We start from the raw sequence: 17,677 nt of genomic DNA, 5'->3' as shown, positions 1-17,677 counted from the left end.
TTTGAGTAGATCAGGTAAAAACCTTTAGAAATTTCTAAAGATTTATGTCAGCTGTGATGAAAGGCTTATGTAGTAGTTGTTAGGTTATTAGGTACAGAGTTACCAAAAATTCGAAATAAAGTTTGGCATGATTGTATGTTTGAAATCATAACATGTGGCAAAATAGGGCACCTAACTGAAAAAAGAAAAACTTTTGTCCATCCATTCCCATTTCCTCAAATGTTACATAGCACAACTGACAACAAAGGACTTTTATTGTGACAAGCTTTTAAAAAAAATGCATGTATGAACTTTTATTTAACACATTCAAAATGATGGCTCTTCAAGGGTTCTTCATTAAAGAAATTGGTTCTATATTGAAAGATGAATTCTGAGTCTGAATATTGGTATTAATAGTCCAATATTCCAATATTAACTCAAACAGAAATTGTGCAGTAAAATTGCTGAAAAATGCCGTATTTAAGTTTGCTTCCTGTAGAGGATCTCAATGGCAACAAAATGGCATTTGACCAGGGGGGTTCAAACTTTTGCATACAACCAAAGTTGATTTTTATGATTTCAGTCAAGTGTAAGAATCTCATTACCACTGGTGTTCATGTACATGATGGACGGTCCATAATTCACTCTCTGGTTTCCTGACATGACCAAAATGACCGCTCATCACTAATGAAAGACAGAGGACAGACTTAAAGAAACATTTATGAAAAGTGCTGAAAGTCACAGTAGAAAACCGTTCACACCAGAAATTCAACAGTGTTACAAAAAAAGATCTGGAAAAGATGGAAACGTGTTCCATTCTCTCGCCTTCTCTTTACAGCATGAGATACGTACACGTCCAGCAGGCTCTGTATCCGGTTGAATGCACGTCTTTGGATAGTGGTGGACGGTAACAAAGTAAATGTAATTAGTTACTGTACTTAAGTAGTTTTTTTCCTGTATCTGTACTTTACATCTGGATCACACTATTTTATAGTAAATGAGTTTGGGCTGGTTTATGTTTATGAACAGACGCCTACAGATCAACATAGTAAAGGAGCTCATCTGTGATCCTGAGTTTAAAGCAACTCGGTTCTCCCTGATGGAAATCGTTTGCCGTCAGTGTTTTGTGCTTATGATCATTTTAATAGACGTCAGCGTCACTAATTAATAACATTCTATTAAAAGATGGGATTCCCAAGAGTGACACTGGAGTATGTTCACCTAAAATGAGTTGATAAAGCAAGAGTCTTCTCACAAAATTGATAAATAGGACTTTAGAGTCATAATTCATCTTTTAGTACTTGATACCTGAGTACCAAGTACTCAAGTACTCAAGTACAAAAGTATTGTGGAGGTCTAAAGGGAGGAACTTGTACTTTTACTGGAGTAATATTTTACCTTGGGTATCTCTACTTTAACTCAAGTAGATGATATGTGTACTTCGTCCACCTCTGTTGGATATATTAAGAACAATAAGGGTCAAAATAACTCAAAGACTTTGTTACCGAGCACAGTCCCTCTTTGGTCTGGCGACGTCACACCAAGAGCTACATTCAAGCCTTGATACAAAGAGACGTGATCTTTTCTGCGTATGTTCTGAGTCATAAAAATTATGACTCATTTCATGATTATGAAATACCAGCTAAAATGTGCAAATGAACAAAATGCATGTAAAAACCCCCACAGTATCTCGCTGAACAGGAACAATCAAACCGTCCTTTCACAAGCAGCCAGAGAGACGGCAACAGAGTCCCAAATGTTCACGTCCACTTCTGGAAGCTCAAAACCATTCGAATACCTTTGATATCAAAAGTCTACAATTGAGATTACTGAGTCTTGCTCTCCGCCAGGTTCTCTGTATCTACCACCAGGTCAGTCAGGCAGCAGCAGCACATGATCTGAGTATATCTGGTGACCGCGGCTGGCCCATGGAGCAGGAGATGGAAAGAGAGTGAGCATGTAAAAAGAGAGGAAAGCAGAGACAGGGTCAACACAGATATTAAATCAGCAGCTACTCAGAACTCTTACTACTGAGAACTGGAAGGTGGTCACCAGTGGTCACATGGACTTCTGTTGAGTTATTTTGTAGAAGCGGAGAGGCGGGAAGCAGTTAAACTACCGTTCTGATCACCTCCTAAATCAGACCTGTCAGCTGGCCTAAACACAGGAAGACTGTTCTGATGTAGGCAGAGAACTCAATGTAATCCTACCAACGTTGTGATTTTCTCTAGATTTTACATTTGTGTTGTTTAACCTCTTATTTTTTGGGCATATTTTGTTTTTTCCATCTGAATTTTCACGACCAAATCGTAAGGCAAATTATTCAGTAACTGCATGAAATACAACATAAATTTTTATTTTATTTATCTTTTGTAAAAGCCCCTCAAATGAACAGAACGTGTGTTTTATGATCTCCACATGTCACTATATGCTTACAGTTTACTGCTGAAAGCCAAAAATCTCCGACGCTCTTTGTGTTATTTTATTAAAGTAATGTTTCCAGAGCAGATCACTGAAGAGACGCCGTCTGTTTATAGTTTAGAGCCCAGATTTGGGGAAAAACGGGTCGACTTTCAGTAGAAAAACAAAGTTCAGCTACTTTTATTATAAGGGTTTAAAATGACATCACCGTCTATTAGACTGGAGAGAAGAGCTACAGCCTCACACGACGCCCAGCTTCTGAATGGAGCTTATGGAATATGAACGTTATGACGAATATGACGAAGTGCGTTCCAAGGAGTTTAAAAGGTTAATGCACTAAAAAGAAGTTATGACCACTTTCCAAACTTTCCCAGGCTGTTTTTATTACCGATATCTCCAAATCACCTGTTTTGATTGGCTGGCCTGTATTGTGCCTCATTCAAAAAGCAGTACTGGCTGAAACACTCTTTATAACATCACTGTGAATGGGTGGGGCTAAACTTCTATAAGTTAGATAGGTGGCCACACGTAAATATGCTGGTTTTCATGACATCACAAAAACACATCCATTCAAGACGCAGCTTAATTTCGACATTATGGAGAGGAATTCATGCCAAACTGAAAAACTAGCATTATAGTGAAAAAACATGAAATGCACGACATTCCCCGTAGAGCAGGGGTCGGCAATGCAAAAATCAATCCACCTTGGGAGCCACATTTTTGTCCATTTTATTGAAGTAACATCTTGGCTGAAAATATGTCTTAATATGTTCTAGCTAATGTCCTAATATAGGCTAAAAAAAAAACAACACACAGACCTTCTTTGCCCTGCTTTAAGCTCAGCTATAGCTGCTTTTCTCGCATCTCCAGCAGGAAACTTTTCCACAAAAGTGGAATAGTTCCTTGTATAATGTCTCTCCAACAGGGCAGTAAAAGAGCTTGTTGCCGACCCCTGCCATAGTGACTTTCAGAACACATGCCAAAACCCTCTACGTTGTTTTTTAGTTGCTTGACCTCTTTAGTCTCATAAGATGGGACTGTTTCAGCTCACTCCCACATTTCATAAAGACTCAGTCAGACACTGCCTCAGTCAGACACTGCCTCAGTCAGAGACCGCCTCAGGTCAGAGACCGCCTCTACCAGTGCAGTTTCTAAAGCTTTGTCATCCAGACTTCAAACAGAGATCCTCTTGGCTTTCATTTGGTATTTAGCTTATTAAATTGTAAACACTGGTTGACCACAGGCGGACGGGTCTCCCCTTGTGAGTCTTGGTTCCTCCCAAGGTCTCCTCCTCCAGTCTGAGGGAGTTTTTCCTTGCCACTGTCGCCTCTGGCTTGCTCACTGGGGGATATGTTGTAACTGTATGTTTTCAAATTTCTGTAAAGCTGCTTTGTGACAACATCACTGTAAAAAGTGCTTTACAAATGAACTTGAAATTTAGTGAAAAACAATGCACAATATCCAGGTTACTATTGAAACCCAATCACAGTTTTGCTTGCTTTCAATGAGGGAAATACATTTGAAGTAGAAAAAAAAAGGTCAAACGATGTGAACAGTGTAATAGAGGTTTTCATTTTTGGTACGTATTCCACATTTTTTGCTTTTTTCAATAAAGAAGTGTTAAGTAATATGTAAAACATCAAAGTTTCAAAGCAGCCCATTCACTCCCCAGTCTATACAGTTCATATATGAAAACCAAGCTGCAGAAACGGCCCATTGCGGATCTCTAATGACAAGGAAACAATTTATTTACATACATCAGCCTATCCAGCCTACAGAACTCATATTGGAGTTCTAGGGAGTGTTTCAGCTGAAAGCGCATTTTGAATGAGGCGTAATACAGGCCTGGCTATCACAGGTGGGGTCATTCATGTCAAATATGTCAGTCTTAAAAGGAACTTCCCTAACCTTCATCTAATCTAGCTATGCTCATAATTTAGACAAAGGGAAGCATAAGATCAGTCAAATCACTGCCGAGTCATGATGAGGCTACATTTACTGCTGAGAGTTGCTACCTTGTTTACGATTTGAGGACTAACAGCAGCAATGTGTCTTAGGTCTAAATCTAGCAGCACATCTCTCATTTCTAACCTACTGGCTTTAGAAATTATTCTCCACACAAGTCTTAGCCAAGCCCAATCGTCTATGAATGCAGTGTAGTACTAAAAGGGAGCCTGTACTGAAAGTTTCATGGAATAAAATGACTTTTTGCACTAATCATATCTGACTAAAAGTGTGTTGGAATCAAATGTTACGATGCCACCAACAGTCATGAACCTTACTGATGACCCAATGTCTGGAAGTCTTGAAAAATCTACCCTCTCTCAGGGGGATCTCTTTATCAGACTGGGAAAGAGTTTTGAGAACTGAGCTCTTTCATAGAACTAATAATCCATTTGTAGTGGTGGGGAGGCGGCTGCCACAGTCTTAACGCCATTAAACTACTACAGATGTCAATTCCTTTAGGTAGAATTGAAAGTATTTAATCTAAATCCAAATAAACATCACTGAGGGAAGAAAGGGCTTATTGCCTGCAGCCTCTGGCCAAATTGCAGAACCTTATCCAGACATTTTGGTCAAATATACGTGTAGAAATAAAGTTGGACTTCACCAACTGTACCCACTGCAATAGCTAATGTAGCAGTGTGGTGACTAGTGGTCCCCGTATCGAGCTGGTCTAACTGGTGTCGTAGGTGCTGATCCACTGGCTAAAGCTTGCTAACATCGCTCTATGAATTATGATCTTAAATAAGGTGTTAATAAGCTGCTGTTACACTGAGAGGTTATCACCAGATCACTACAACAGCAACGTTCTTAATGATATAAAGATTATAATAAATGTTTCCTCTCTCAGAGCCATATGTGACTGTTGCTACTGAAGCATGCTTGTTAAAGGGGAACTCCACTGATTTTTCAAAATGATTTACTCACTCAGTGGTTTAGATGGAAACAAAATCATTCAGAGTGGTTTGGTGTGAAATGCACCTCTCCGAAGAAATTTACTGAACCAGAATTCTTCGCCATTATAGACCAGGAACCAGACGCCTGAAGCATTTAATGGCTCTAAAAGCTACATCCCACTAATTTATTACACTAAATGGTTCTGAAGGTGGCCCTGCGATGGACTGGCGACCTGTCCAGGGTGTATCCTGCCTTCCGCCCGAAGATTGCTGGGATAGATGCTCCAGCATCCCCCCACGACCCTGACGGAGAAGCGGCTTAGAAAATGGATGGATGGTTCTGAAGGCGTTGCTTGATACAATAACGACGTCTGGTTCCTATTACTACAATGGTGAATTCCTCTAGAAAGGTGCATTTCACATCGAACCACTCTGAATGGTTTTGGTAACATCTAAACCATTGAATGATCAAGTCATTTTGCAAAAAAGTTGTCAGTTGCAAATGTTTATAACTGTCTACCCTCTTGAAAACTGTAAAACAAAAAATTCTTACCATTTAGTCGGCTGACCCATCTTGGCCTCCTTTCGTCTGGTAGGTAAATACACAAGTAGTACACTGGCACACCAGACAGTGCGATAGCTATCCCTATGAGGGAATTGACTGTGTCACTGTAGAGGGGCACGATGATTAAGAACAGGCTGCACATGCAATAGATGAATGGAAAGAGCAGAGTAAGCTGAAGGAGAGAAGATATAAAGAGAGATATTAAGTCTAGAGGGCAAAGCAAAATGCGCAAGACATTTAATCAAATTCTCTTACATTCAGTTAGAGACCAAGCCTGGTGACTAATTCAGTACCTTCACAGGCCTGTGTCTGTCTGGCTGTGTGTAGCGAAGGTAGATGAGGCCGGCCACAGACAGGCCAACATACAGCCAGTAGCTGAAGCTGAAGTAGTTGATGAGTTGGAACACATCCTCCACACACAGGAAGATCAGCCCCATCATGCCCTATGAAACGCAAAACAACATACAGTACTCTGCAAAAGTCAGGGACCACCCTTCATTTATCTAACTTCCACCAAGAGCAACAGGGACCCCTGAAAATTGCGCAAGACCTGGTAGACCACCAAGACTGTCACCATCAGATCACTTAAAGCTTTCCTCTTTGAGAAGGAGGAGACAATCAAGCTGCTTCAGATCTGAAAACATCCACAGGCGCTTCTGTCCATCCTTCCACTGAGAGAAGACAACACAGCACTATTGGTCTGAAAGGAGGTGTAGCTGTCAAGAAGAACCCCACTGATTAAAGGACCACCCCAGAGTCCAACATCACCATTGAACGTGTTTGATTGCTTGCATTGTGAGAAACCAGCCACCAATTTCTGAGACTGAACTTTGGAGGTTCCCTGCAGATTTCCTCAAAAAATACTAGATGCAAGTCTCCGGAAAAGAAGCTGTAATAAAAGGTGTGTGCATGTATGTGTGTGTGTATATATATATATATATATATATATATATATATATATATATATATATATATATATCTATCTTTTGCTAGATGAATAACTTAGTCAGCTGTTTTTGACCTGTATCTAATTATTCATTGACACCAGTGTCTCATTAGTACTTGCTGGCGAGATACACTTGAGTCCTAATAGCCTAACGATGCTGCCACTTTAGGTGAAAAATCAAGGAATCCACCTAGATGCACACCATACATAAACAACAGAGCTATAGTGAAGTGCCTCGTGTGTTTTTCAGGTATGATGGCCCACGACAGGCTTTGACAAGAACCTGACAGGCCTTATTAGCAGCTGGGAGAAAGTTACCATGGTGACCGTTACACAAAAAATAAACCGAATTTTGGTGAACTAGCTTACTGAAGCATCAACAACCTGAAAAAACACACACATACACTTGGACAAAGTCCAAGAGGTTTAAACTCGACTAAGTGGAAACACAGAACTCCTATAACTAACAGAATGTGACAACCTTTTCAGCCGTGAGGAGAGAAGACCTTTGCAGTGGGCCTTTGTTGACCGGTCTCTTGAGAAACAAGAGCACAGAGAGATGAAAATTTGGTCGAAACTGAAGACATGCCAAGTGGAAAATTTAGCAGAGACTGAAAAGCAAGCTTTTTATTTATGCTTTTGGATGCAATATAATTTAAAAATATGACGTAATAGGAAAACTGAAAAGTAGGTTATTATTTCTGGTTATTATTACTGAAAAGTAAGTTTGGTCAATAGGACTAATGTATTGGTGCTGACCTGAAGAAAACAGAAATAACCACACTTTCTAATTATTTATTTAATTTATTTAAATTATTAAAAGTAAAGTGATATATATACTTTGTTGTAGGCCTATTTCACCATTTAAAAAAAATTGAAGAAATATAACTTGTTCTCTTTTGGCCAGAAACCTCAAAGTTTTTGGTGATTTTCAGTCAGACTTCTTTGCTGAATTAGGCCCAGATATATTGTCACTCTGTGTGACATGGACTTGCCTCTGCATGGTGAAGGAAGTTCTAGGACAGCAGCATCAACACACCCAAAACGTGGTAGGAGGGAGAATAAATTAGTGTACTGCATTCTGGCCTCAAACCACAGCACCAAGAATAGAAGATGTCCTCTAGGAGCTCGACAGGAAGGGGAGGAGGGAGAGATTCCAATGCTGATCTCTTTGAGGCAGGGAAGTGTTGTAACCGCTTCCTCCTGAGAAGTGTCAGACTGTCCATCTCTCTTACTGTCCCCTAACAATATTTCTGGCTTCACCTCCTGAAGTATCATGACGAGCACACGAGGAGCACTGACTGCTAAATTTGCAAACACTGGAGAACCAGCCTGAACCTCACTCTGGAAACCTCCCCTCTGAAATACTTCTACATTTTACTAGGCACACCAACCGTGCACCTTTACTTATGAGGCATTTCATCAGGTGTATCACCCTATAGGCATTAGATGGGCACAGTTACAATGTCTTTTACAAGCTTTTAATCTACAACAGGCAATATCATCTGTGCAAGCAGATATTAACATGATCACAGAGGTCATTTTCCTTGTTTTTGAGCATGTGTTGACATTTATAGGGGATATTCTAGTAATATAGAACAGAATATGGAATATAGAACAGAAATTTTTCCTATAGTAATGCAATGTTATGTTAGCAGACTGTATACTCACAGGTCTACTGGGCAACTCGCTCAGACATTGACATCTGAGGTTTGTAAGAGGCTTGCAAGCAAGACATTTTTCACAGATTATGATGCAGTTTAACCACAAATCTATCAATCCATCCATCTTCAATAAGTGCTTTTACCTAGCCGATAGCCTTTTCTTTCAATGATGAAGAAGTGCTCATAACTCCTCCTGGTGGAGAATCCTTAGCCTGCTAAACATGTAGGAGTGAGCTGGTGAGTTGTTGTAAGCCAGGTCTATGAGCTGCTTAAAATGTTAATGACATGAATTACATTTACCGAATTTGCTTGTCTGGAATTTGTTATAAAAATCAGAATTAGTTCAGATTCATATATTTTTTTATTTTGCAGAGAAGCAATCTGACTGGGAAAAGACCCACCGTTGACATGCATGTGATGTGAACGAGTATGACTTGGATAGGAGTGTGAAGAGAATACGTATGAGAGACCGTGTCTGAAAGCGTGTGAGGGATGTGTGTCAGTGGGTATACGGTGGAAGCCTGACTGTGCCTTACTGGAAAGGGACCCCCAAAGGACCACTGTTGAACAGATAATATAAACTGTTAAACTCGTACCATACTCATGCTACACCCACTGCCGCGTAGGTATGCACCACTGCTGTGCTGATAATGATCCACTATCCAAATAATATCTGGTCAGCAGTGGATCTATGGTGGTCTCTATCTTCTGATGGATAGACTAGAAGGGAGTGGATGAACTGCAGCATGATGACCAATGAGGGTAGCTAATGAGGGTAGCTATAAGGTCAAATCAGTGAAGAGTATGCACCCCAAGGGTAGAAACACCACCAGAATCATCAGACTTACATTAAAGAGAAGTGCAGGAATAGGAGTGTAGCGGGTAGCATGGATCAGACTGAGACTGTCTGGGAGGTGACCCTCTCTCGCCCCCACAAAGAACAACCTGCCACAATAAAAAAACAAAAGTACATAATAAATCATACAGGAACTCTTACACAATGCGTATACAATCATATATAGTTAGTGTAGTGAAATCAAAAATGCTTATGCCATGTGCAGCAGCAAGAGCTCAGACCTTTAAACACTTAATGTTCTTAAATGCATCCCACAGTCCACAGAAACTAGGCAGCAAAACAGCCCATTTTAATTAATGTCACAGAAAAAAAAAAAAAACACATTTGCATTCATCTGCCTATTTAGTCTATAGCTATAGTTTAGCCCCGCCCCTTCAAATTGACATTATAAAGAGTGTTTCAGCCCAGACTGCTTTTTGGATGAAAACTCAAACCTCATCAAACTTCAGGGATCAAATAAAATGTATTTTTAAATGTAGGCACTGAGGTAAAAATACACCAGTCAGATTAATCTAGAACTTTGTATTCATTCTCTTAATTTTAGATGAGCTCAAATACTAAACCTCTTGAATTCCCAGTCATTACATATTAAGGCAGGGGTGCCCCATTCTGGTTCTAGAGTTTAGCTCCAATCCTAATCGAACACAGATTATTATCCAGAAAATGAAGGCCTTCAGGGGTGTCTGAATATTGGAGCCAAGTGAGCGGGAGATCTGCAGGAAAATCCTTATCTATCCTTATTTAAGGCTAAAGACCTCAGAGGTAACCTCGACGTCGTAGGTTTGACTCAAATTATTGTTTGCAAGGGATCGGTAACTATTACTAACTATTGTTCCAACAATGCAGAACACATACAAATAACCAATGACATTCTCTACTTCCTTTGCCTAAAGATGCTTTGAATATGCAGCACAAATATAAAGGTCTTGCTTTCATTTTCCCAAAACACTAACAGACCAAGTCTTAATACAGAGAGCACTGCCTCTGCTTATTAACAGAGGTAAGTCACCTTGAGGCAGCGATGACAGAGGCATTCAGTCCTCCATAACAGGACATAGCCACAGATAGTGGAATGATCCAGCTCATGGGCCCCAGCACCTTATTCCCAAATGTCTGCAGGTAGAAGAAAAAAAAAGAAAAAAGTTTAGGTTAATAAAATCTTAAGCTTATTACATACAGAGGCTTATTATTAAGTAACTACAGGGACTTCAATGGAAACTGGTTGAGCTATTTGTAGGTTTTAGAAGTGAGTAATAACATTGTGCTCTGAGTGTTTAGAGGGTTAAACAGTATATGAGTAATCAAAGAGTAAATCAAAGCGATGAACTGACACGTACCACTGCAACCGCATCGCTGGCCATAAACGAAGGCATGTCCAGCACCACATAATATGCCACGTTTGTCAGCAGGTAGATGATTGTCACTATTGGCATAGAGATGGCAATGGCTAGAGGCAGATTCCTGCATGCAAAAGCAAAAACCTCAAGTCAATTTCAAATGCAAATTCCAATGAATGAATACAACCGACAACTGTAATGAAACTTCACTATGTAACGTTTATCTTAAGTAAACCAGCGAGTAAATCAGCGATGAGTAGCAGCTTTTTCTTTTTCTTCATCATGTGAGAAAACTTACTCTATTTATTTTGGGGGTTCTGTGCTAATTAATGTGTATGGTTTGATGTGCAAACGTTTTAGCACCCTGGTAAATGACGTTTTGTTGATTTTCCAAGTGAACACATCTCTAGAGAACACAGATATGCACATTTTAACGCACAACTTCCAATATTTACCTCAGCAAATTTACCAGTCTAGAAGAAATGTTGCTAGTTCAGCATCAAACTTCATCTCTTTGTTGACCAAGAGGTGGAAAGCAACACCAAAGTTAAGTCTTGTTTTGCTTCTATTTAGGTCACTTCTTTTCTTTGCTGCTGAACATGGTTTCTTGGTGGGAGCAAGTGTTGGGGATGATATGGGTCACTCAAGAGTTTCAGCCATTACTGCATTTACTGTACCTTTCATTTGCTTCCTTTCCCGGTTTAACCAGGGGTGGTACCTTCAACATGATTGACAAGGGATTAGAATACGCCCTCGGGGCAGTGCTACTTCATCCTTTCACGCTGGACTGATGGCAAACTTGAGTGGTATTACGAGATAGGATGGGCCAGGGCTAGCTGGTTAGCATGCTAACTTCAGTAGGTCTCTCTGTTATGCCAAAGATGTCTATGCATCATGTTGCAATGTCAACTGTTATTTATTCACAGTCTGTTGATAATTTTTTTTTTTTTTTTTTTAGAATGTTTTAAACAAAAAAAATCTTGCAAATTGCACCTTTAAGTGTGTTCTCCAGACGATTTTCATATGGAGTATCAACAAAACATTCATCTGAACAGGGGTGTTTAAAGGTTTGCATACAACTTTATGGTACAAAGACTCCTAGATGCAAAAATCACTATTTACTTACAAAGGATGCTGTGTACCCCAAAGAAAAAAAAAGGTGTTTTCTTGCTTTCCTAACAAATACAAAATTCATAAAGGGAACCATTCAGATTACAGTGCTTGCTGATGATGTGCAGCAGCAATGTCAGCTGTAAAAAATGTTTCTGCTCATGGAATCGTTTCTGAGAGTGAACTTGAAGCAAAGGTACTCTTGCAGGCCTTCGACAGCACACAATATGCATGCTATCTAGAAAAGAAAATGAATGACTAAGACCTCTCTGGGTTCACGATCTCCTCAGTGACGAAGTTGAGTGTGTCCCAGCCGCAGTAGGAGAACAGGGCTGAGTAGAGAGCCAATGCAATGCTGCCGGCTTCCATGGAGGAACCTTCAAATGGACTATCGAAGTTTTTAGCTTCCCCTGCGGTACACGAAAAAAAAGAAAACGAGACCAATGTCTTTGCAAATGTCACGAAGAACCTCAGTACCCTCAGAGCAGAACTCTAACCAGAGTACGCAGATCAATAAATGAACCAACATAATCATGACACATGACCATTCATGCCCTTCCTGATAGGAAACGTAAGCACCATCTTTTTAGTAAATTATCGATCAGGGTGCCACAACTTTAGTCCGGGGGGGGGGGGGGGGGGTCATCAAAGGGCTGTTTATGTTGGACTGAGGGCCAAAAAAACTGAGCTAAATATCTGTAAAACATCTGGAAAAATGTGAACTGCAAGTTATTTCATAAAAATATGTCCTCTGATTGAGATGATGAGAGTTTTTCTGGTCAAACATGCTCCCAGACCAACTCTGGGCAGCCCTGCTTCAGACACAACAGCAAGGAATAGTATGTGCAACAGATGGTGACATATCTTATGTCCCTCAGGACTCTGGACTGGTTATGGTTAGGTTTAAATATAGGAGGGGTATCAAAACATTTCTTAGAGTGGATCTAGACTTTCTGCATGATTTGGTCTTTACCTGTAATTATCTTTGTGAAGCCTATTGTAATGATGAGGATGAGGGACATGATCTTGGTGTACGTGAAGACATCCTGAACCAGTGTGCCCCACTTCACATAGGCACAGTTTATGAAGATCAACATACCTGAGAAAGAGAGGAACCGAAGTTAACCGAAGAGGACAGGCAAAACAAAACGGAGGAGCAACAACAACAATTAGGTTTAGGTTTTTGGTGAAAATACAGCAAGTAAACAAAGAAAAATGATGAAGACAGCTTTTAATGAGCCGAGTTTCAGGCAGGAGTTTACGTAGGTTTAAGACTGATCACATTTTCAAATCCATGAGCCTCATTTAAACATGTTCACCTCCGGCTTCTTTACCACGTCAGCACAAACGGCAGAGGGAACAGCAGCGAGCAGCTCTATGTTTGTTTATTTGGGTCTCCTAGTAACAGGAGAACAGTAGTTCCCATGAGTTCAGTGAGTTCTGTTCGGTTCATCAGCAGCTTAAAAGTTGAGTAGGGTGTGATCTCCCAGTATTTTAGTCAGCTAAAAGACTCTGAAAGTCATGTAGGTGTCCCCAAAGGCTTGAGAAAATAAAAAAAAACACGTTTGACCAGGGTTCCCTAAAAGGTTTGCATACAACTGTACATATTAAAGTTAAGCATGTATGGTCATCCTGTGAACATGCCATTTCATAAAGTGTTGTAATGATACAATAACATGCTGAAAAACACACAAACAGATCACTTCCCCTGCTGGCCAAAGAATGTGGATTAAACCTCAACCTCGTTGGATATGACCCAATCTGCTGGAAAGAGGATAATAGAAAACCTTAAATCAAGAACAATGGCTTTCAGCATAATCTGTGTGGCCTGGTCTAAACATCACCCCTGAATGCTGAATGCTTTTGCTAGTACCTGAAAGTATGCAAGAGCAAGGCCTACTCAGTAGTAAGCACTAAGTGCGTAATACTGTGGTGTGTTCTTGCCCAGAGGGGCTTGGCCCGGAATACAGCCCTACTGGCAGAACAGTCTATCCTCCATTCTGTCAGCAGAGCGAGCTTACGGATTTGGGGGGGGCGTTGGCGCAGCAACAGCTTCTAAAAAGGAAAGAGAAAGAGAAAGAGAAAGAGAACGATCTGCCTCGCCCCAGACACAGCAGTGAAACACGTGCCGTGTTTTTGACTGGCATGGACCTTCACCTTTGTTTACATGTGAGAGGGGCAATTATATGACTCCGGGAAACTCCGTCACAACCACCAACAGCATAGTAACTGAAAACGTAGTGAAGCAACACAAACCATCACAGTCGGGAACATCCGTGTCTGCATGACACTTGCTTGAGAAAATCTTTCAATCCTGAATTAATCCAACATGTCCAACAGTCATCTTTCACCTGAATTCCCCATCGTAGGGTATCAAGTACACTCAGACAAGCCGAGGCCCCTTCAGACTACTGAAATAGTCTGGCCTCGTTTCTGGCTGGCACAATGTAACAGTCAGTGCCAACTGACTACTCCTCATAAGTAACTATGACAAACTATATTTGACTTCTCAAAAGCAGAATTTTACCAACCTGTACCCACTTTCTACCGTTTCTGAAGGGGCAATGTTTTCTTTGTACGTACACGACACCCGTCAAAGCTGGGAGACGACCAGGGGGTGTTTCACAAAGCAGTTCATCTCACTTAGCCAGATAACGGAAGTCAAAAGTCAGGCCTGTCCAAAAGGCAGGGACATTCCTACTGGAAAATCCTTACTATTTTGGGTTTAAATGACTCATCTTACTAATAGAAAGACCCAAGAGAATGAATGGAGTATCTAACAGCACTGGAGGGACAGTACAAAAAAAGCAGGAAACTACAGCACAAATGTTCTCTTGCAAGTTAATCACAGTGACTAACAGCACATAGAGATTGCCTAGGCCTTTGCCGGAAACCACCGGACGTCTGCCGCTCACCCTGCTCAGGTTTCATTCAGTAAAATTCCATGTCCCTCAAACAGCCAGCTGCCTTTCTGTGCAATGTTTTGACTTCCTGAGATGACATGCTAATAAAATCTTGCCCGACAAAATTAAACAATGGTTGAATATGTTCTGCAGAAGTATAAACAAATCATTGAGGTTAGAACTCCACTTTTATACCCTTTGAAAACATCAACTTCCTTTTATATTGTGTGAACATATCATGACCAATCAGCCTATAGAAATGGTCAAGCTTGCACGATTTTTCCTTCAGCCCAAATGTAGACATGCTTAGCGTCTGAAGCGGTCGTCTTTCTTTCACCGAGATTACTGTGGCTAACAAGTTGCACCCCCCCCACCAATCTGCACTGTGCAAACTGCATGTCTCAATCAACATTTATATTTATAAAGGCTTATACCAACAAGCGTGAGTTGTCTAAAGGCTGCTTGTGTTGTGCTTGCAAGTGTTATGACATCCAATGCTTGTTGGAACAAAGCTTTATACATTCACGTCAGTTTATCACTGACCAGACTATTAAAGCTTGCCCAAGTTCCCTTCAGTAAAGCGTTACCAATAACCTATTAAAACCTTTGAGGTATATTTTCCTTCTCACACTGAGGACTCACAGAGACAGGCTGCGGCGATGAGTCTGACTGAGTCATACGGCGGCTGACAGGTTGGGTACAGAGCTTCTACCACGTAGTTGGCGAAAGTCAAGGAGATGATAGCCTGGCTGGCCGGTTCGACCAGCAGGATGGAGGTCCACAGGCGGATGAAGGCCAGGAATCCGCCGAACGCCTCCAGGATGTAGGCGTAGCTGGCACCAGACTTGGTGATGGTGGTCCCCAGCTCGGCGTAGCACAGTGCACCGAAAACAGAGAACATGCCCCCGAGAGCCCAGATGACCAAGGACAGCCCGTAGGAGCTGCTGTAGAGCAACACACCCTTGGGGGACACAAAGATGCCTGAGCCGATCATGTTGCCCACGATGAGGCAGATGCCGTTGGCCAGAGAGATTTCCCTCCTCATGACCATCTTTTGTCCCTGACCTTGAGGACCTGAAGCAGTGCCCGCTGGAGCCTTCAGATCCAGGTCGGATTCTGCACGAGATGAGGGGCAAAGCGTTCGCCCCATGGCTAGCAGCTTCTGCTTCATACTAATCAACCAAGAAAACAGACACAGAATAACAGGATGTGATGACAGTAAAGGTAACACTGATGTTCAGACTAATTATAGTCACATACTGGAGAATCTTGCATTGCAGAAACCAATTTCCACACTTTAGTTCCTCACTCTCACAACTTTCATTTTAGTTTTATAGTAGCTAATGAACAATAAATCTTAACATCATTTACTAAATAACAGGTAAAGTAACCGACCAAGAGGGAATTGTCATAGGCCAGTTCTTTAGGTATGATCCCATGCTGGGATTATTAACTATGGTCAAAAATACTATGAATAAAGTACAAAAGTATTAAATGAAATCAACGCTGCTCAATTCTCATCAAAGATAAAGTTCTGGCCTATCTTGCTTTTCACAAGCATAACCCTTAGGCCCAATCCCATTTCACCCCTCGCCCCTTCGCTTTGCACGTTCACGTCCAGGGGTAGGTTGTCCCGGTTGTTGTTGGGATAGAGGGGTAGGGCAAAATGTTATGACTTCATGGATGAAGACTTTGAGTTACACTCCAAAGAGAGCGTTATGAGAAAAAAAAGAAAAACTGGCAAGATGCAACCAAAAAAACCCACAAATGTGAGTAAAAAATTATAACCACTGTATTATCTGAGTTTAATATTTATTATGGCCTTTTTCTTCAAAACAAGCATAAAAATCACTAGTAGTTTGCGAATGTCTCTCTAGCTAGCTACCTAAATTTCCTGTTCCACCTTAAACGGTACAGCAATTACTTTCTAGCACCTCAGGCATTAAAACTGCTGTACTATTTAAAGTGGAACAGAAAATTTTGAACAAAAAGCTGGTAAACAGATAGCTAGACTAGACTTCGTAATCACTTGAGAATTAGTGGTGGTTGATAATAAATAATTGTCCCCCCCAACTTTAAAGGCGTAAATGCAGTGAGGAGCTGAACTTTACCCTCCTCTGCCAACTTTACCCTCCTCTGCCGGCAGGGTCACCTACAGAGCCACCGCTAGTAGCCTGTTAATAGAGTGACGCTCGAAGACGACGGTTAGGGGTGTTTCAAGTAAAGCTTTGGTAAAACAGCCACACTTCCAAACCTTGAACATATGGATTCTTTTATCCAATACCACTACTTCTGTGAACTGTGTCCCACTTCTTAAAGTGCCTTCTTCTGAATGTTAACTGTTTCCTCATCAAAGTGAACACAAAGCAGAGGCCCAAGGAACATCTCTTCTACCACTTGATCTGAAGCAATTGAAATTTCTTCTTTTGTCACGTTCACTGCTGATGAGCCAGCAGACGATACAAAGAAAATCTTTTCAAAGCAAGCCCTGCTGCCTTAGTCTTGGGTACAGGTCTCACTCCAACATGTCCAATAAAGAGAGGAAAAAGTGAAACCTACCTACTATCCACTTCTCTGTGATGACTTACGGCAGATGGAGGTGAACGTCGAGGAGTGGAACAATGGAAAAAAAGTTCTCTCCTCACAGTTTTTCCCCTTAAAGATGCACGTCCAGATGACGAGAGTGGGAGGCTCAGAGCGAACTGTCGAGGTATGGCACCAGAGAGCGCGGTGTTGCAATCCCAGATGACGGCGAGTTTCAGGGGTGTTTTTCCAAACAGAGGACAGTTGGCTTCTCAAGTTCCACCGTCTATTTCTGGAGGTCTGTGTTGAGGTGCTGAGAGAGAGAGAGATAGAGAGAGACACTCCCCTTTCAATAGGAGAGCAGAACCACATATTCAACCATGAAAATTGATATTTTATTTTTGCCTAGGAAACTTACACTTTCTAACAATCATTAACAGCTTCAAGGGTAATTAAGCAAAGCTTCAAAATGT

At 41.1% G+C, this 17,677-nt stretch overlaps 1 protein-coding gene across 3 annotated transcripts; it reads right to left on the bottom strand.

Annotated features, from left to right (window-relative positions):
• Nucleotides 1-1,724: 1,724 nt before the first annotated feature.
• On the bottom strand, nucleotides 1,725-17,394 carry LOC108437516 (Y+L amino acid transporter 2). 3 transcript variants are annotated; one of them, XM_017714657.1, is made up of 10 exons: nucleotides 17,241-17,394; nucleotides 15,324-15,853; nucleotides 12,752-12,877; nucleotides 12,044-12,188; nucleotides 10,669-10,792; nucleotides 10,341-10,444; nucleotides 9,324-9,420; nucleotides 6,159-6,308; nucleotides 5,854-6,037; nucleotides 1,725-1,900 (listed from the first exon to the last, which is right to left on the bottom strand). In XM_017714657.1, exons 2-10 carry the CDS (start codon nucleotides 15,850-15,852, stop codon nucleotides 1,806-1,808), a joined length of 1,554 nt encoding a protein of 517 aa, XP_017570146.1. In that variant the 5' UTR covers nucleotide 15,853; nucleotides 17,241-17,394; the 3' UTR covers nucleotides 1,725-1,805. The 3 variants fall into 3 exon arrangements, with proteins under 3 accessions (XP_017570146.1, XP_017570147.1, XP_017570148.1); XM_017714658.1 differs by having other exon boundaries at nucleotides 17,245-17,394; XM_017714659.1 differs by having other exon boundaries at nucleotides 17,270-17,394.
• Nucleotides 17,395-17,677: the final 283 nt, after the last annotated feature.

This window comes from Pygocentrus nattereri, chromosome 2 (assembly GCF_015220715.1).
Source record: "Pygocentrus nattereri isolate fPygNat1 chromosome 2, fPygNat1.pri, whole genome shotgun sequence".
Taxonomy (NCBI): Eukaryota; Metazoa; Chordata; class Actinopteri; order Characiformes; family Serrasalmidae; genus Pygocentrus; species Pygocentrus nattereri.
The sequence above is the reverse complement of the archived record's forward strand: the minus strand, read 5'-3'. Positions and strand labels throughout refer to the sequence as shown.